Below are 21,134 nucleotides of genomic sequence, written 5' to 3'. Positions count from 1 at the left end.
AATGCTCCTTTGAAGTATAATATACATCAGGAAAGTGCACCTGTCCTAAGGGTTCAGTTGGATGAATTTTCACACAATAAATGCACCAATTTAACCAGCACCCAAATCCAGATACAGAGAAGCTGCCAGCACCTTACAGGCCTCTTTTATTTTGGGAGTTATATTTTTATTTTCTCCCCCACCCCAATCACCATTTATTCCCCCATACCCTCTTTCACCTGAACCCAACCCCTTCTCCCCCTACAATCACCACACTGTTGTCCATGATCATGAGTTCTTTCTCTTTTTTTTCTTTATTGCTAAATCCCATTATCTCCCCCCATCCTTACCACCACCAGAGCTGTCTGCCTGCTCTCTTAGAGGCCTCTTATTCTCCCTTTCAGGCACTTCCCACCATCACCAAAGGGAACCATTATCCTGATTTCTAAAATGTTTCTAAATCTCAAAATTTTAGGACTTGTTGGCTCCCCCAAATATATTTCATCATCAATGTAAACTTGAATCTCCACAAACTGGAGATTCTAGTCACTGAGATCAGACAAGGCCAAAAAAACATTAGTATAGCTGGCAGAAATTCTCCCAGGCCATGATCTGGACAGAACTAGACATCAGACCACAGGGCTACCAATAATCCCATTGCTCAATGGTAAATGGAAATCAGGCATGGTGCTCAATTCATTCTATGCTTCAAGTCCCAGGCAGGCCAAGTGCCAACAGCTGGGTCAAATCTGACTATCCCATGCCATCTGAAGCCACTGGGGAAGGTGCCGTACTCGGAGACGATGCGTTTTTGGCAGGGGACTGTGTTCCTCATGCAGGTTCCACTCAGAGGGTCCACACTCTCCACAATAACAAACGGAGCCTCCTCCAGCGTTACGATGCTCAGATGGTCATCCTCCTGCTCTTCCGTCTCAGGACACATTCGGGGCCACAAATAGTACTTCATCTGCAGGGACTTGTCTTTCCACTTCCCCACCTGCACAGGGATAAACAAAACACCCAGAAACCATTGGTGGAGACATAGCAATGTCTTCTAGCCTCATCCAGGAAGATTTAAACAAAGGCCATTGTACATAATAGAGAGAAGAATCATCTTTAAGCCATATGCTCAAAATGAGACTACTGTGTCCAAATCTAAGAAAGGTAATCTATTCATTTACTCATCTACTTACCAAACATTACTAGAGGACCTACTATGTGCTGACACCCACTAAGAACTGTGGCTCAAAGGAGCATCATTCTGCCTTTCATTCACCTCACACTGAGTGAAGGAGTCAGAAATGTAAATAAATGTTTATGGTGCTGTGGGGGTAAGTGCTAAAACTGAAGCCTGCACCAAGTGCTGGGAAGATGCCAGTTTCCTGCTTATGTGACTGTTGTTTTTTTCTATTTAACTATGACAATGCGCATGATAGTGAGAGCAGCAAATCGCTTTGAAAAGGTCAACAGAATGACTGAAACAAATGAGCCAGAAGGATGTGTTTTGGCTTGTAACAGAGGTCCAGTGGGAAGCCATGAGGGAACTGAATAGATCTGAACTGATATAAAATGATAAGTCAGGATTAAAGAATACTGACTCAGCTTGGCTGGGAAGGGAGTGTGGCTAGGCTGGTGATGAATGCCACAGGTCAATGCAGATATGCACCTGCCGGGCTGGGTGAAAGCCCCAGGATGAATCATATAGGCCCCTCTGTGAGCCGCCACAGATGGCCACACAGGCTGTGTACCCAACTTCAGGGAGCACCATTCACACATACTCCAATATGAAATGTGGGTGCCCCCTGGAATCATGCTCTTGGTGGACTTGTTGCCAATCATCAGGAGAAAGGTGTGGGTTCCATTATCTTTTAGAAGAGCCATTCTTTCCTGTTTTCATAATAGAATCTGCATGACTGTGTTGATGGGTTTTTGTTCTCACTCTGTCATTAAGTTTATTGAAGAAAGAGGGAACACCTTTTAATTTTCTATAACTAAAAATCTTGGATTATCACATGGAATTATGGATTGCAAGCTCTTGCATTTTCCCAAGCTGTAATTTCCTCCATACCACAATGCAAATTAGCTGCACAGGTAAAGCACTAGGACTACAAAACTACTTAATATATTAACACAATAAGATGCATTAAATCAATAAGGAGCAAAGAAAATGGGCAGAGCTTCATGAATTTTCAAGCAGGCTTAGATTAATGGATTTAAATGTCCATATTTATACAAAACCCAAATCCTCTCCTTTGTTTCTGCTTGTTCTACACTTTGGTTTTACCTAGTACCTCCCTAGGTGTGGTTTGTACTCCCCTCCAACATGTCTAGAAGGTGCTGCCCACTTCCAGGCACAATTAGGCCTACACAGCCATTGCCCTTGTCTAATTGTGTCACTGTAACACAGGCAACGGCTTGTTGTCCTGGGCCATCTTGTTTGGAATGCACTCTACTGCTGGTTAGTTTTCTCCCAATTGTGTTAGCCTTATGTCACTTCTGGGTTCAGAATTAGGCAGAACCAAGGGTTTGCTTTCTTGTATATTTTTTATTTTTTTTTTTTTTTATTGTTTTTTTTTTTTATTGTCTTTTTTTTATTGTCTTTTTTTTTTTATTATTAGTTAAGGTATTACAAATGTGTCCTCATCCCCCCCATTAACCCCCAACCTCCCCCCCCCCACACACTCATGCTCCCATCCCCCTGTTGTCCATGTCCATTGGTATGGCTTATATACATGTATACAAGTCCTTCGGTTGATCTCTTCCCCTTACCCCCGCCCTCCCCTACTTTCCTTCTGGGGATTGATAGCCTGATTGCTGTTTCTCAGTCTTATCATCAACAAATCAACAAACAACAAGTGTTGGAGAGGATGTGGAGAAAAAGGAACCCTTCTGCACTGCTGGTGGGAATGCAGACTGGTGCAGCCACTGTGGAGAACAGTATGGAGCTACCTCAGAAGACTAAAAATGGAACTCCCATTTGACCCAGTGATCCCACTACTAGGAATATATCCCAAGAAACCAGAAACGCCAATCAGAAAGGATATATGCACCCCTATGTTCATAGCAGCACAATTCACCATAGCTAAGATTTGGAAACAGCCTAAGTGCCCATCAGCAGATGATTGGATTAGAAAACTGTGGTACATATACACAATGGAATACTATGCTGCGGTAAAAAAAAAGGAACTCTTGCCTTTTGCAACAGCATGGATGGATCTGGAGAGCATTATGCTAAGTGAAATAAGCCAGTCAGAGAAAGATAAATACCACATGATCTCACTCATTTGTGGATTATTTTTTAGTCTTATTGGTACTATTGGTCCTCATTTCAATGAAAGTCTGTTTGCCCTCATATTGCTAAGACTACCTATTTCTAAAGCAGAAATGTCCAAATAGCTTCTAAGCCATGTGAAGATATCAATGTCTTCTGCCTGTGGTTGGGGGGTAGGAACTTGAAGGAGAGAAGACCCTGCCCTGTAGACCCATGATGTTGGGTCACCTCCAACCAGCCCTATTTACCCCAGTGGCCACTCTGATATTATTTTCTGCACATTCAATGACGTGAAAAAGATTGGGAAGTTCTAAAATACCTATTTTTCTGTCATTTTTTTTCTACTGCTAACTTTCTCCTCCAATAATCCCTTTGCATTTTTTCCCTTTTAAATCCACTTTTATTCTCTTCCATCCTTATTGCTACTAGCCCAGTAGCCCAGCAGCTCAATCTGGGATTATTGAAGGCAACTTCAAACATCGCATAAAGCTCCTCCTGGTGTCCATTGTGGACACTGCTGCCGGATGGCTCTTCTTAAACATCACTTCATCATAGGACACCTACTCAAAAACTTCAACAACTTCCCATCACCCTCAGGATTGTGTCCACACTTCTTATCCAGGTATGTGCATTAAGGCCTAATCTACCTTGATAAGGTTAACTTCACTGTTTTGAAACATGAATCCTTTGTTCCCGTTGGAAAAGGCAGTTGTTGGTATTGGGAGCTAACATGGGTAAATCAGGAACAGGCTTCAATAAGCTAGCTGCATTTTCTTTTCCGATAGATTCCCTATATCTGTGACTCAAAAAATGCTGCAGACATAGCATTCTGGTAAACTTTTTCATGACACCCTTATAAACGAGATGAAATATAATATGGATTATTAAATACTTTGCTAGTTTTGAAAAGAATGTAAAATCCATATTTAAAAATATATATTTTAATGAATCAGTGCCAACATTTAAAGAGGTCTCTAGTGACATGTCAGAGAGCTCTGTTCTTAGAAGTGGCCTGTACAGTGATTCAAAAAACAAAATAGAAGTCATAAGGTAGCCATAACACTGTAGATACAGAGCTAGACAGGGTAGAAGATACCCTGTATTGGAGAATTAAGGTTGGAAGCAATGTGACTTAATTGGCATAATGGAGTGAAACAAATGGAATGAAATCTAGCAGTATTTATACTTAAAGTCTAGCATTTAGATTTTTTAAAAGCAACTGCACAGTATTGAAAATGAGATACTGAAGTTTACAGCAAACTATATAAGCTACTGCAGTAACAAATGATATGTTTATAGACAGAATATCAAGCACATGGGATGAGGGGAGGGCATAGAGCAGAGGTTCTCAACCTTGGCTGCACATTAAAATCACCTGGGAATCTTTTTTAAATCCTGATTTCTGGGCCTCATCCTCTGGAAATTCTGTTTCTTTGTTACTAATGTTGTGGCCTCATCCCATAACAAAGAAACAATTTCCAGAGGATGAGGCCCAGAAATCAGGATTTTAAAAAGATTCCCAGGTGATTCTAAAGTGCAGCCAAGGTTGAGAACCACTGGCATAGAGGATCCCACTCTGCTCAGTGTTCATCATGCCACAGCTGGAAAACTAGGTTCTGATCTTAAAATTCTATGATCAGCTGATTCTTTTTTACAATATCATTTTCGTTTACCCAACAATAATCTGTTCATCTAGTCCCCTCTAGCACACTCTCTCCCAACTTCCTGTCAAACTAGCTGGATCACATCCTTGCTTCACTTTAATGAAAGTCAACCACCAACAACTACACACCAATTCTGTGCCACGCACTGGGTAATATGCTAGAGATAACAATACCAGGCAACATTAATTGAAGATTTAGTATGTGCTAGGCACTGAATGCACCTAGTAATCTCCTTAATCATCACAGCATACTTGTCAGATGGAGATTACTGCCTAATTTCTAATTTTTACAGATGAGAACAGAGGGTGTTGATGACTTGCTCACAGTTTCAAGGTGAGTGAGTGCAGTGTCAGGATTTGAAGCTGAACAGGCTGGCTCCAGAGCTTGGGATCTGACCCACCACACAGTACTGCTTCTCAGGCAATGAAAGAGTAAGACAGTCCCTGTCCTCCAAGGACAGTCTAGTGGGGAAATATACCATCCATGGACAATATTATCAAGTTAGGTTTTGGTAATTGCTCTAATAAAAGATTCAGAGTGGAAATTATTATGACAGAAAGGGTCAGGGATAAGTTTGGTAAAGATCCTTATCTTTGAGCTGGGCCTTGAAATGTAAGTGATGGCTCATCGAGTGAAGAGCTATCACTTTATCCACTGAGACCAAGGCAAGAGCCAGGGTTGCTTTCCTACAGCTGCTTGCTGGAGAGACTAGGGATAGTCCTTCCTAGCTGAAAGATACGTCGTGTGAGGAGGAATGGTCTAGCCCAGTTCTCCTCCTCTTTAAAGGCCTGATCACGCTAGCCAGGCGTTATCTATGACTCTCAAGAACCAACTGAATTGCACTCATCTCTTCCCAACTTGTTGCTGTCTGGTGGGTAGTTTCAAATTGGCCCTGGGCAACCTGAAATTGGAAACAGAACAAATCAGGGCTTCCTCTCTCCACCCCTGCCTCCAATTGTTAAACATTCACCAGCTCACCTCTATCCAGAGCAACCACATCATTCATTATTTCATGCTATTTCATACTTTATTTAGTGACTTTAAATTTCAGGTGTCTTGTCTCCTAAACTAAATTGTAAACATGCCCTCAATGTTTCTGTGATTATGGACACATTTCTAACACTCTGTGAGCTCTGTTTCGACACCTGTCAAATAGGGAGTGATTTCTAAGGTGTCTCCCACACACTCTCGTGACCCCAGGATCTCTTTAGGACAGAGGCTCTCTACTCTACTTCCCTCTGATTAGGCCCCAGTAAAAAGAAAGGTGTTCATGATGGTTAATTCCTGAAGGAAGGGGAGTATCTGTTTGTTTATACGAAAGACTAACTTGTCATAAAGTCATTATTCTTCTGTTGTTGTTTCTTCGTGGATTTTTGCAGTGAGAAGGCAAGTTAACAAATCCTTTGAGGACTAAAAGGAGAAAACAGTTTGGAAAAATAATCTGCTACGAATATCAGATTCACAATGCCAATACACAGTGCTCACATTAAAGAACATGTTTAGCTACTTCAAATGAGCTAAACTTCATCTTTTTTTATTTAATAAGATAGAAATAAGAGAATAACTACAATAAAATAGGGACTGTTTATGTAGAAGAATAAGGTGTGTTTTAAGCAATTCTTCTTTTAAGGAGGAAGTAAAGTGAAAATATTATAGATGGGAAAGTTTTTAAGAGTGACAAAGAATAGTAAATAGAAAAAGAGAAGCCTGAGCCACTAAAATAAAAAATCTTGATGTTTTTCTAGGATGTCTGAACTGGTGTGAGTATATGATACTGGAAATTCAGAGAGTAGTAGGAAATGAGGTTAATGGGAGATCTTTCAGAGAAAATCCAATGAGAAAAACTGAATGAAGAAGTTATAGTCACAATTAAAATATGATCGGGAAAAAGATAAACCTTAAGAAATAATGAAGAAAATGGCTGTAAAGTGCCCTGAATTCCTTAGAGATAAGCACTAAACAAACATCATTACCACAAGCACATTTAACTGCAACATCTGTCTATAAAAATGCAGTTCTCAGCCACACTAACATTTAAAAAGATCTCTTGGGGACCAAAATCATCTTTCTCAAGAGAAACAGAAATATCGCTGATTAGTTTTCTCAGAAAAACATGGAGTCATTTTAGGGTTTCTGGTTTGCTTCTGTCAGTACAAGCTGAGCACCTGCTCGGCCGGGAATTTCTCCTCGGAAGGAAGTCTACCTCACAAACCCACAGCACATCATTCCAGAAGCCTTCTCTTATGAAAATCCTAGAGAACCAATCTGTGCTGATTTTAGACTCCAAAATCTCCCTTCTCCTAACAGATTTCCTCCATTACGGGCAGTGAATTTGGCACCAATTAGCACCCGGACAAGGCCACCCATAAGAAAAGACCACAGGGACAGGATGCATCTGAAAGCCCCGTGTTTGTCCGTCCCTCCCATGACCCTCTCATCACCAAGGAGAGAGAGGGGATCCCAGCAGGGCAAGGGTGCTGTGAATGCCAATGCAGTCCCTGCCCAGAGAGCAAAGGGTGCCCGTCTCCCTGGGCTGCCTCTCTGGTCTGCACAGGAAGTCATGGTTTGAGATCCTGGAACGAAAGCATTTATGAGAGCCTTCTTAGGCATCAAAGGTTATTTTCAAAAATCAAAGCATTTCTGTTTCTTGCTTGAGATGACATCTGAGATCCAACACTAAACACTTGCCGCTTGTTTTAAGCCTTCATCTGGCTTTTAAAATGCAAAATTTAAAACTATGTGCCATTTCCCAGGGCAAACTGAGGGGACAGGCAGTCTCTGCAGGGCATTCGGAGTCTGCATCCCCTTCATCTCAAAGCTGCTAACTCTGGCTGGCATGTGTTGGTCCTTCCCCTGCACAGGCCTGAGACTCGGAACAGCAGAGATCGCAGGATAGGGGGCGCTCCCATCTCTCCTCCCCCAAAGCTGCGCAACTTAGCTCTGAGGACTCTGAAAGGTTGGGGGTCTGATAGTAACTTCATTTTGCTCCATCTTTTTTTTTTTTTTTTATCCACCCCCACCCCATCCTTTGAATGGCTATTGATTCTCTATATTCATACAAAATGTGTAAGTGTATATACATGTCTGTTTTCCCAAAATCAGATCGTAATATACATGTCTCTGCAGCTTGCTTTTCCCACTTAAGTGTACATCATAGGCTTTCTTCCAATTCAACAGATGGCAGATCTAACTCTTTTTAAGAGTTGCATGGTAGTCCATAATAATGAGTGTGCTTCAATTTATTTAGTCCTAATCCTATTGATAAGTATTTACGATATTTCCAAAAATAATTAACCAAAGTACATAAGACATATCTTGTTATTTCCAATTCCTAATAATGAAAAAGCAGAAAAAGATATTTATGTTTTTAAATGCCCTGGATGTTTCCAGAACACTTCACGAAAGATGGACAGCAACTGAAATTCCTATCAGCAAAGCACGAGAGGGCTCCTTGCTCACATGCTCACACTCTCACCAGCACCAGACGTTTACCACTGTTAAACGAATGCCAATCTGAGGAATAAAAGATGGCACGTAATGGCTCTCATTTTCATCTCCTTGACTCGCAGTGAGCTGGAGCACCTTCGCGCATCTGTTCACCACTTAGATTTCCTCTTTTACCCTCTAGTCACATCCCTCACCCATTTTCTATTGAGCTGTTTGTCTTTCTTATCTCCTCCGAGGGAGCTCCTGGTGTAGCATGATAGGAACACTGTACCTGTCAGATATGCTGGAAATATTGTTTTCACTCAGAGATTCATCTCCTGACTATTTTTTTGTATCTTTTATGCACAAAATATTATTTTTACTTCTTTTCTTGTGAAGTAAAATGTCTTTTTATATAGAATATTTGGTTTTCTACCTCACTTTAAAAGAAAGGTCTACCCGTCTCCCAGACTGCTCTTTGTTCATACTTGCATGTAGAGCTGTTTCTCACGTGCAGCTTCACTTTCTGGGCGCACAGTCTCCCCTCTGTCAGCCCCTCCCATGTTTTTCAAATGCTCTGCCCTCTGCTCAGTTTCTCTCAGGCCTCATCACCTCCACGATGCCGCCCCTGGTCACTGCTGCCCAGAGAAAAAAGCTCCATTTGCTCTCCTGTAATAATTATGTGGGTCAAGCGCTCCCTTTGGCTCTCACACTAAAATGTTAGTTATACCTAATACACAAATCCTGTCTCTGGATGGCTTTAAGCACTCCAGGGCAGGGACTATATTATTTTACCTCTTTGTGTCCCTTCTATGGGCTTGAACAAGTGTGTTCTCAGTAATTATCGACTGATGTCACTGGAGGGGAAAATACATCATACCCTCCACAAAGTCTCCACTAGACATCGCTCGAGTGTTCTTTCAAGAAGAGGCCACAAGAGGTAAAGTCGGCCTCACTTCCTGCCTCTCGTCATTCTGTCTCTTCAGCCATCCGGATGGTAAGTGGCCATGGACGGGCTCAGTTCCACGTGGACTGTGTAAGTACAATGGTGCAATCTGCTATGCCGATCATCCAACAAGGCCAGTGGAGCAGCCAGATGCTCCTTCTCCTAATCATCGCTAACTCTGTAACCTTTGAAAATAATTTCCATATTCAAATTTGATCCCCGACTGCCTTGGCCTATTTGTGCTTCTGCACTTACTGAGCTGGGGACTTATGGCTCTGGGCTCACAGGCCGAAGGGAGGCCCAGCCAGCCAGCCTGGCACCTGTGTGGCTCTCCCAGTGATGCTAAGACATCGGTTGTCATCTCAGGCCTCAGCTGCTATCTCTGGCTGACCCCTGCCTCTGCAAGAGAGCCTGGGGCTCCCTGGGGACTGTGCATTCCCCACTCAGAGTGATCCCTGTTCTCCACTGTTTCTCCCTCCACATCTCCTGCTCAGCAGAGTGAGGGGATGGGAAAGCGGTGAGTTGGAGTAGGATCTGGTGCCAAGTACCGAAGTGGCTGATTCCCTCGGCACAGAGAAAAGTTACAGTAATTTCAGATAACACCATGAACTGAACTATGATATTATTAGAGGAGCAGTAGCTATTATGGGCCAGGCTCTGGGCCAGGCATGTCACATAGGATTATGGTATTTCATTGTCACTAACTTCCCAAAAGGTAGATATTGTTATGCCCACAATATAAGCAAATGAAACAGAGGCTCGCTGAGAGCCAGGATTTTATCTCTGATCTGTTTGCCTCTAAAAGCCATCCCATGTTTCTTTCTCACACCATGTTGTTAAGAGAATATTTCTGACCCCTTTATTCCTTAGCTTACTGTGATCTGAGAGAGAAAACCTGTCTTAGCCATACAGCCTCACACCCTCACCTTAGCCTCCCAGAACCTATGATGGATGGTTGTTTCCAAAGGCTGCATGGCAAGTGACAACTGAAGTCCATGTGGGAGCCAGACTGGCGGGATGCTAGCAGGTAGCAGCAGCAGGCAGGGTGCTGATGAGGTGTGTGACGCAGGTGAGTTATTTCATCTCTGTGCCTGGTAAATATTGTTTTTATGCAAGTTGGTGCTATTTTTTCTCCTCCTTCCCCTCTCCTGGTTATGACCATCACTCCTACCATTGAGAACATCGGTGCAATGCCTATGTGCCTCACTTCCTCCCAGAAACATAGTTTTTTGTTTGCCAGTGGCAAGGGGGAAATACTGAGCAAACTCCAACTCCTCAAACTTTCAACTCAATTTGTTTCAAAATGTCAGGGTAAGCTTCACACAGTCCTTTCAGTTTTGTGCCTTCTACCTCCTTTTCCACCCCCATGGATCCCTTCACAAATCCTTTCCCAAGATTAAGAGCTCAGAAGGTTCCTATAAAATCCCCATGTAAGAAGCTCCCCAAGTCAACCAAGTGATATGAAGCCAGGCAGTGTGACATCAGAGCCTTTGCTTTCTGCCACTCCTCTTATTGCCTCAAATATTAGATAAGACACATAAGGACAGTGTCAGGCAAGTAGTAATAATTCTCAGCAAATGATCCAGAATAGTCCACCTGTCCTGTTCTCCTTAGGCAGCCCCACGTGCCTTGGGCCTGCCATAGCACTAGAGATCCATGGATCCAGAGCAGCAGGAGGATGAAAAGCATGAAGTGGAAGCAGTGCCACCATCTAGAAGGCACCACGTTATCATGGAAGACCCTTGGGAGCCAGAGACAATCATATTGCTCCTCAAACAATGCCAACTGGGCTGATCCCAGCTCACTCTGACCTTTGTCTCCTGATGAGTTTCATCACATCCTCCTCATCATCCTCTCTACATTTTAAAGGTATGTAATATGTTTAAAAACAAGGTTATCTCCAAAAATTCAGGAATCTATGTATAAATCTTAAACACACTAGGCTATTATCTCCCAAGTACATCTCAGGACACTAAGAAAAATGATGCCAATGGATGCACATTCAGTAAATCAACCATCCCAACAAGCAAAATCAGGTTCTCAAGCAAATTTTTAGGAGCTAGAATAACTGGTCAAGCTGGGAGCAGGACCTCATCAGGTGAGATTGTGGAGAGCTGTTTTTAGCATTGCAGGGTGTTCAGGCACAAAGGCCAAACAGAAAAGTAATGGGAGACATTCTGAAAAAGGAACATATTGCGTAAGTATAATGACAGTGTTTTCCAGACCACAAATCTGAATGTAAACTCGAATGATTGTGAATGTGTTTTCAGGGACAACAAAACGGCATAGTTGAGAGCATGATCACCCAGGAAACCCAAGGCATAAGGCTGCAAATATATATGAAAAGAAACAAGGCATAAACACTGAAAATACACATAAAAATTACTGAGGCAACAAGGGAGCACAAAAAGAAGAGGTCAAAGTCATTGAAAATACATCATAATTTTAAAAGACTAGACCACAGAGAAAAGAACAAAAATCATAAAAGATGTGATCTGTGTCCAAAAAGGCACCTCATAGAATTCATGACATAGATTCCTCACACCTTGCTAAGGACATGCAAAAGTGCACTAAACCCCTAATGATAACAGTCATTCTAAGATTGGCTGGTATCTACCACCCCTCCTTAGCCAGAAAATGCCAATTTTATGGACAAGGATACCTGTTAAATATGTAGTAAATAGTTTTTCTGGAATATGCAAGATTATGCTGTCATAAACTAGGATTACAAAGTCATTCCATTCTTCACTGAAATTCCTTCCCCTAGCCTTGGAGGGTGGAAATGACAGAAAAGGATCGCATGCTGGCTTTTGTTCTCAGATATTCTATCTCTTGCCTGGATTTCTCTAACTGGTTTCCCCACCTGCAGTCTTATCTTTCTCCAGTTCATCCTCCACTTGGCCTCAAGAATGATCTCTTAAAAATACAAATCTGCCCTGTGCAGTGTGGCTCAGTTGCTTGAGCATCGTCCGATGCCAATTTGATTCCCGGTCAGAGCACATGCCCAGTTTTTGGGTTTTGTCCCCAGTCAGGGTGCATACAGGAGGCAACCAACAGATGTTTCTCTCTCATATTGATATTTCTCTCTCCCTCTCTTTCTTCTCCCCCAGTCCTCCATCTCTTATTTTCCTCTCGCCTCTTGTCTTCATACTTTCTTTTTGTCTTATCTCTTAAGGACTCCTAGACTTTAACTGATAATAACACACTATGCTGTTTCTTCCCTGAATGCCTTACCTCATGCTGGAATTCCCTATTTTAAACCCCTACTCTTCTGGATGACACCCACTCACCCTTTAAGATTAGCACATGTAAGATCTATTCCAAGTAGCCTCTCCTCACCCACCCCCAGGCTGGGCTAAGGAGTTAGGTGTCCTTCTTTGGTGCTCTCCAAACACCTTGTGCAATAGCTCAGACACTGAACCTGCCATAGTACACTGTATTTAACTGCTTATGCGTGTGGTTTCCTCCAATATATTCTGAGCTCCTCAAGGGCAGGAATTGGGTATTATTATCATGTTTTTTGTCCCCAATGACTAGCATTGGGAATAATAGTACCACAGTGGACACTTAGTAAATGTTAAACAAATGAGTGACTAGGGTTTCAAAAGGAGAATCTGCTCTTGGCAGATAATAATATATATAGGGATTCTATTAATAATACCAGCTAGTATTTATTGAGCATTTACTATGTGTTTGCCAAGAACCCTGCTAAGCAATATACATACCTTATCAAATTTATCAGAAGTCTTATAAGGCAGATATTATTTTTATATCCATTGACAGTAGATTATATTAGTGGTACCCAAAGAATCATATATCCCAGTATTCATGCCCTTGTGTAATCCCTTCTTCAGTGGCTCTAGATTTGGCCTTGTGACTTGTTCTGACCAACAGGATAGCAACAAATGTGACATATGTAGAGACTTGATGAATGACAATGTAATGGACCTGGCCTTCCTGGGATGCTGCTGACAACTCTGAAAAGACTTTGGCCATCCTCTTTGAAGATGAGCAAACATGCTGATGAGGCCCAGATGATATCCAATACCAGATGCTAGACACAGGAGTGAGGCCATATTGGATTACCCACCCTTGGTTGAGCCACCAGATGACTGCAGCAGATGAGTGACCCCATGTGAGACGAACCCAAGAACCACCAAGCTTATCCCAATTCACATTGCCTACCCAAAGAATTATGAATGACAATATGATAGTGGTTTCAAGTCACTAAATTTTGAGGTGGTTTTACATAGCAGAGGTTAACTAAAGTATATACACTTTGGAAAAAGGCTACATATATTGGGCCAAACCAATGAAGAAGATAAGAAGCAAGAAGAAAGACAAACAGAGATAAAATTAATAGACAAAATAGCACCAAGTTCTTTAGAGCTCTTTAATATAAATAAGTACAGTGCTGACGTAAGTCCTTCTTAATTGCAATGCTGTTGAAATAGTGCTAAACATAGAGTAGGAGGTTCTATAGTGCAGCCTTGGCCCTACCACTGACAAGCCCTGTGGATGTGACAAATCACTTTACTTCTTGGAATCTGAGTTTATCAGCAAAGAGGGAAGATACATATATGAATGTACTTGTCTATGTATTGTATGTCTGCACATTTTACTACTCCTAGTCTTATAGAGAATCAAATGTACATCACACTGTCCACATATAAGTATTGATGTTATTGATACTGGTTAATAAGTTTGGGTTACAGAATACTAATGATTTACCTATGAACCAACAAAGGCCGGTGGATCAGTAAGGGGGATGCTATAGAATGGAGAGCCAGAAGTGACACTGTCACCATGTTTCTGTGAATCAAATCATGTTTCTCTAATAGTTGTTTTAACACCTTTAGCTTCAATGATATTTTATCATTTTCTTTTATAAGGTGCTCTTGGGACATCTTGTGTAACTTTTTTTTCAGTGTTTATAATCTATTTTTACATCACCATTAAAGGTCAGGGGAATATTCTGGTCTCAAAACAAGAATACTAAGTCAGGAGTGTGAAGACTAGGTCAGGCTCTGCCTCTAACCAGCCATGGGACCATGTCCCTTAATCTCGATGGACCTGATTCTTTAACAACATGTACCAAAATTACCCATTAGGGTTCATGAGTGACATGCGGTAATGTATGTGGAAGTATCTTGAAAAGGGAAGTATCTACTCCTTGCACAAAAGCAAGATAATATAAGTGCTCCCATTCAGCAAAAAATGCCCAGTGTTTAGAGGTATTTATTTATTTAGTGGTATTTATACTGATGATGAGTCAGACACTGGGATAAGTGGTAGGTTCTGCTGGGGAAAATGGGGAATGACATTTTGAGATGTGATGCCATTTGCCTGTGGTCACATAATTAATAAATGGCTAAGTTGGATTCAAATCCTTATCTACCTCCCTCCAAAGCCTGAGCTTCTCTTATGACGCTGGGAGGCCTCCAAACGGAACCTCTTCAGGCCATAAGAGAGCAAAATTATTGGCCAGGTAGTTTACCATTAAAAAGGGTCACCAGCTTGTGGCTAAAGAAACAGATGATGAAAAAAGTGCTGGAGGAGAAAATGTCTGTTTATAAACACAGCTTAATTAATTAGTCAACTCAGATGAGGCCGAAAAGGCGGGTTTCCAGATCCCTGACATGGAGAATTAATTAGCAGAAAAGCACCCGTCCCCGGCCTGGGATGCCTCTTCAGACACATGGTAGAATTAAATTGCTAAATTTCTTCAGTGCCCCCCGCCCCCGCCCGCCTTCACTAAATTGCCCCTGAACTTAACTAAAGCCATTTTATTGGGGAAAAGATGAACTAAAACCATATTGAGAATGACAACTGAACTGAAAAGGATCCACCAATGAAAGCTTCAAGTGCAGTCCAGAAAAGGAGAAGATTCCAGTGTTTCTAGCTCAAGTTATGAAGGGTCATACTAAAGTGAAAGTGAAGTTAGATTATAGCCCACTCACACTTGGAAATTACCAATGTGCACCCACTAAGGTAAATGCAGTAGAAAACCCAAGCAACACTCAAATTCCCACCTGGCAGAGCCACCGCATTCACTCCCACTTTGATCACGGCTGTCGCAAAAGTGTTCTGGAAAGCCAAAGTGTCCATACCACGGCCTCCATTTTCTCATTAATTCTGTTTTTCAATAGATAAAAGGTTATTTAGGAAATAGACAAGCCCTTTCACCTGAGTTACTTGCTATAGATGTGAAGCATGTGCAAAATCTGTAGGCATCATAACAAAATGGAGTTGGGCCAGCCTAGGAGAATGAATTACTTGGAGTCAGCATTAAATGAGACGTGTATTGTTCCAGCTCTTGTGTGACTTTGCATCAAAGTGACTCTCCAGGGATGGGTACCTTCTCAGCTTCCACAGTTAACATTTTCTGGGGGTGCTCAGAGTGCTCCTAAATTGCTGTGTAATTTTTTATCTGTGAATTTCCATGTATGCTGCAGTTGTTTGGGACCTGTCCTCTGCCTAATGAAGCAGAGGAAGCTAATGAGGTATGAAGTGACTTTGTGCCACACAGAAAACAGAATACAATGTGCACAGAGAGAAGTGAGTGAGGGGTCAGGGCAAAGAGTCAAGTGTGTCTTGAGGGCTGGGGACTGAGGGCTGGGAGCTGGGCAGAGGGTAGAGGAACAGCATACAAGGTCAGATTCCACTAGGGTGGGGGGCCAAACATAGACTCTCAGGTCTGAAGTGATCCAGAGAGCCTCAATGGTTTTCCAACCAGGATTTATACTAGAATCATCTGTAAAGCAACTAGAATGTTCACTCCTGGGCCCTGGGCCAGACTAGTTATGTTGGCATTCCTAAGCAGGATGTAGTATAAACCACAAAATATAGGGATTTATTTGGTGATTCTAATGGACAGCAGGATTGAGGACCATTCAGACCCATCTCTTCATTTTACATTTTACTAATGGGAAAATGAGGGAACAGATTTGGTGACACACAAGACAGAGTGTGGGACAATGATGTTAGGTGACATTTCACTGAATGGCCCTGAGCAAATCTACTCTTCATTCGCAGCTGCAAGCTGGCTGTATGGGTAAGGGGATCTCACTGCAGGATCCTTTGCCTTGCCAGGCTTCACACTTGTGCATGCTGGTAGACTCCTCCATCAACGTGGAGTGAGGCTGAAGGGGTTTAGACCAGGGGTGCTCACAGTGTGATCCTAAGACCACCAGCAGCAGCATCCCTGGGAAACTTGTAAGAAATGCAAATTCTCAGGCTTCACTCCAGGCTTACTGAATCAGCAACTGTGGGGGTGGAACCCAGAAATCTGAGTTTAACAAGCCTGGTATATGCCAAAGCTTGAGAAGCACTGGTTCAGACCACCATTTTTCAACGGTGGGCCTTCAGAGACAGGGAGCAGAGTGGGAGGTCATGGCAGTAGGAGCTTCATGAGGACACTGGCCCCTGATTCTGAGGGTGAAGGCTGGCAGGGTTTTCTGGAGTAATCAAGGACCACAGGGTAAAAACCATCTATAATGAGGATTTTTGTATTTACCATGTGTCACCTGCCTGACCTAGAGCTAGCTGGTGGAAATAAATTGTCTTTGTTCCCTTAAAGGGATCTGGTGCCAAACAGATAAGTGCCTGCTTTGAAAAGTTCCAGGTTTTTCCTATGATGGGGGTTTATTCGGTACCCTGCCTGGTATTAACTTAACTATTTCTACCATCAACTCTTGGTTATGCCTCAGATAATAAGAAAGATGCATAGAATAGTAAGACAGATAACATTTTGTTTGCAGAATGTATTCACTACTCATACCCAGGCAGTGACACAAGCACCCACCCCCAAACCCACCCCCACCTGTTTCTCATTCTCACTTGGCTCTGGGCCCTTCTCAGTGCCTACCACACAGCTGTTGACTAGAGGACTGTGCCAAAAGGATGGAAGAGTGGGTCACAGCAGATAATACATTTACAGATAACAAAAAATTCATGTCACACTTTGATGACCATGTCAGTTCTGAGCTGCTACACATACATAAGGAATTCTTCATACTCAAGATGGATTTAAAAGCAAAACGAAAAACCCAAGTATGATTTGGCTATGTTCCTAACTCATCTTTTAACTCACCCTGGAATAGAAGGTAGAAATAAATTCTCTGACCAGTAACTACTATGTGTCCTGTGTTGGACTCTGAGTGAGGCCTGCGGGGGCTACAGAAGGCAGTAACACAGATTATGGTTTCAAGATGCTTATAATCAAATGGATAAAAAATAAATACACATACTTGAAAACAACTTAATACATCTGGTGTATTAATATGACAGGGTACCTGCTGTAAAATGTATTATAATTCCAACACAACAGAATTTCATTTCTACTTCAAGAAACTGCATGAGATTGGCAGGGCAGCCTCCTCCATGCAATTATTTGGGACCCAGGTCACTGGAGAATTGGTCTCCAAGGAGGTGTCTCCATTCCAGCTACCCAGACACAAAAGGAGTGTCGTTGAGCTTGTGTGTGGGGTTTTATGGGCCAGGCCTGCAAATGACACCCATCGCATTGTATTGGCCATGCCCAACTGAAGAGAAGCTGGAGAATAGAGTCCAGCTATATACTTAGGAAGAAAAGCAAACACGTTTGGGTAAAAAGCTACAGTCCCTGTCATACTAGGCATAGTTGGGGAGGGTATGTGAGGCCCAGGGGAAAGTCAGTTATTTTGTTTCATTGTTTCCCATTATCATGTATTCTGTAATTTCTGAGAATCCTACTACCTATACTTATATACTCCTTGATTTTTCCTTGAGTTCAGTGGAATACTACACAGTATAGCCCACTCCAGACAGAAGTGTTATTAGGAGGTTCTGGAAAAATTCAGCAAAAGAGGAGCCTTCAAATGATGCTCCTTTGATCTCTTTAAGTCCCACCTTTTAGCCAATATCACTGATTAATACCAATGCATGAAAACCACTTATCAGGAAGTGATCAATTTTGTTCTGCTGCCTGGACCAAGGGAGGATCCAGTAAGGTAGGACACCAACTGTTTTACTTAGTGTGAATACTTGTTCGGGGATCTGATGGGATGTTACTACTAACAGAAGGTTTAAAAGAATTATAGGATGTAGAGGACTATGGGGAGATTCCTCTTCACATTAAGAAGAGCAGGATGATGAAACAAAGTCAGGAGTACTAAAGAGGGACTGGAAATGGAGAGAGCCATTTGCATTTTTTCCTCTTCTTCTATAAAGAAGGGGACTCAAAAGACCCTCTTTAAGAGCTCCCTCTGGGTGAAGAATAGTCACCTATCTCATTTCTCCATTTCAGTACCCTTCCAGCACTTTCCCAGACATTTTATTAGTTCAGGGAGGAGCAGAGGAAGATGGAAAAGCATCACACATCTGGACTTACAACCCCCTGCTGCTTTTCCACAAAGATAACTTTCTAATTGGGATCAACAGACACTCGGTGTCTGTTGGAAACAACAGACATAGGTAGTAATCAAGAAGTTGAGTGTGAGCACAGAAGGATAAGCAAATACGTGAAGCTGGGATCTCTAACTTGGTGCCTGAATCTAGCCATTTGCTTGCTTTAAGCAAGACATTCTACTTCATTTAGGCAGTTGGATGCAGTGAGGAAATGAGTATATGTTTGAGTTTCCACACATTATGCTTGAAAAAGTGTTTTACACCTCGGGCATTTTATGGTGGAGATGTAAGTGCAGGAAGAACTTTCATGTACTGATACCTGCAATTAGAATACAAGTTTGTTCTTTAATCCATTCATTTATTCACTCAACAAGTATTATTATACACCCATTAGAAGAAGGGCACTTTTCTGGGTCCCAGGGATAGAGATGAACAATCCAGGCCCCACCCTCCAGAAGTTTACAGTCTAGTGAGGGAGAAAGGGAATAAGAAGATACATATGAAAATGTCAGCTAGTGAGAGCTGCTATTAAGAAAATTAAACATGGGAAAAGAAGGTGTGTGATGGGATTTACTCTGGGTGCCCAGTGAAGTCTTCTCTAAAGAGGGGACAGGAGAGCAGAGACTTGAATGAGGGGAGAGTCATGTGAGTATCTGAAGGAGGAAGATTTCAGGCAGAAGATCCTATAAAGGCAAAAATCTTGCTGTGGGACCTTCCTGGGAGTGTGCAAGGAATAGCACGTCATCTAGTAAGGCTGGAGGTAGGAATCTGAGAGAAGAGCAGCAGGAGATGAGTCTGGAGAGGGAGGGAGGAGACATGTCATATAGTAAGGCTTTAAACTGTTGTGTTTGCTGGAGGAGCCATTGCAGGATTTTGAGTAAATAACTGACATGAACAGTTAGTTTTGAAAGTAGCACTTTGGCTGCTACATGAAGAATCGTCTATGGCAGTGGTCGGCAAACTGCGGCTCGCGAGCCACATGCGGCTCTTTGGCCCCTTGAGTGTGGCTCTTCCACAAAATACCACGTGCGGGCGTGCACGTACAGTGCGATTGAAACTTCGTGCCCCATGCGCAGCAGTCGGTACTTTGTGGAAGAGCCACACTCAAGGGGCCAAAGAGCCGCATGTGGCTCGCGAGCCACAGTTTGCTGACCACTGATCTATGGGGAGTAAGTGTAGATGCAGAAGGTGAGTGAGGAGACGGTACTTTGTCCATCATGGTAAGTAATAGGGAAAGTATGAATTTGGTATTTCCAGGATATATTTGGAGGATAAAGATGACAGAATTGCTGGTGATTTTGATATTGAGTGGAGAGAAAAAGAGGAAACAAAGATGAACCCGAGTCACTGGGTGAATGGTGGTGCCATCTACTGAGACCCTGTGCAAAGCAGTGAACAAACTGTGGCCAGTGCAAACATGGATGCCAGGCGGTCTGAGGTTGATGCCCAGATATGCTACTTATGAGCCCTGTAACCCCAGGCAAGTTCTCTCTGTATCTCAGTTTCATCCGTTGTGAAGTGGGGATATTAGTAATACCTATCTCATGAAGATGAAAGAATAAGTGTAAAGCACTTAGAACAGGGTGTAGGAAGCACTCAGTAAATATTGGCTGAAATGGGGAATGTGGAGAGTGGGAGCAGACCTGCAGAGAAAATCAAGAGCTTGATTTGAAGTAGGCTAAGTCTGAATTGCCTATTGGATATCCCAATAGAAATGTCAATAAGCAGATGGCCATTAATTCAGGGGAGAGTGCCAGACTAGAGATAAATTTTGGGAAATATCCATACTTAAAGATGTTGCAAGTAAAGGGGTTGGATAGTATAATCTTGCCTTTATTAAGCAAATACAGACAATGAACAATAAATTTACAATAATCTGAAAGCTAAGAAGGAAAGGCAGGGTGGCAGAGCAAGGTAAAGAAGAGCTAATGTAGACTGAGGGACAAGGAGGCTTTCTTGAGCAACTGATGTTTAAATTGAAACCTGAAGGAAGAATTTCCGCTCATAGTTATGCTCAGGGCTCCTCTTTGTATATTTTTAGTTATAACACTATTGGCCCATATTGGACACGTTGAAAAATCTGAGTATAGAAAAGGAAAATGAGAAATTAATTGTGCACTGTGTACAGTTCCTTAAGAAAGACATCAGTTGGTCTTCTTACATGAGATGCCCTGTCTCCAGTAAAGTTTTGGTATCTACTAGTGAAAGGAAATGTCAGAATTTCCATATATTTTGCATTTTCAAGAATGCAAAGAAATAATGCATGGTTTAGTCAGCATTTTCTCAAAATGATTATAATCATGATACAGGGCCTTACCTAAGCTAACAAATCTTTATCCTTCATAACCTAAGTGTTAACAGACCCCTGATGAAAAGGTATTCTTTGGTGTTCAGGACATTAGACCTGTGAGCTATACATAGAGGCTGTGTATGTTAAGATGCCTATTCATACAGTCCACCT

General features: G+C 42.2%; 1 protein-coding gene across 1 annotated transcript in view; it reads right to left on the bottom strand.

The window, feature by feature from the left end:
* GRIN2B (glutamate ionotropic receptor NMDA type subunit 2B) overlaps window positions 1-21,134 on the bottom strand; it is a 303,242-nt gene that overhangs the window by 48,196 nt on the left and 233,912 nt on the right. Inside the window, exon 4 of the mRNA XM_036302093.1 lies at window positions 774-976. Coding sequence (XP_036157986.1) covers window positions 774-976 — 203 coding nt within the window. The remainder of the gene's footprint in view (window positions 1-773; window positions 977-21,134) is intronic.

The sequence above is a fragment of the Myotis myotis genome, unplaced genomic scaffold (assembly GCF_014108235.1).
Source record: "Myotis myotis isolate mMyoMyo1 unplaced genomic scaffold, mMyoMyo1.p scaffold_m19_p_3, whole genome shotgun sequence".
Lineage (NCBI taxonomy): Eukaryota > Metazoa > Chordata > Mammalia > Chiroptera > Vespertilionidae > Myotis > Myotis myotis.
This window is presented reverse-complemented; position numbering and strand designations above follow the sequence as displayed.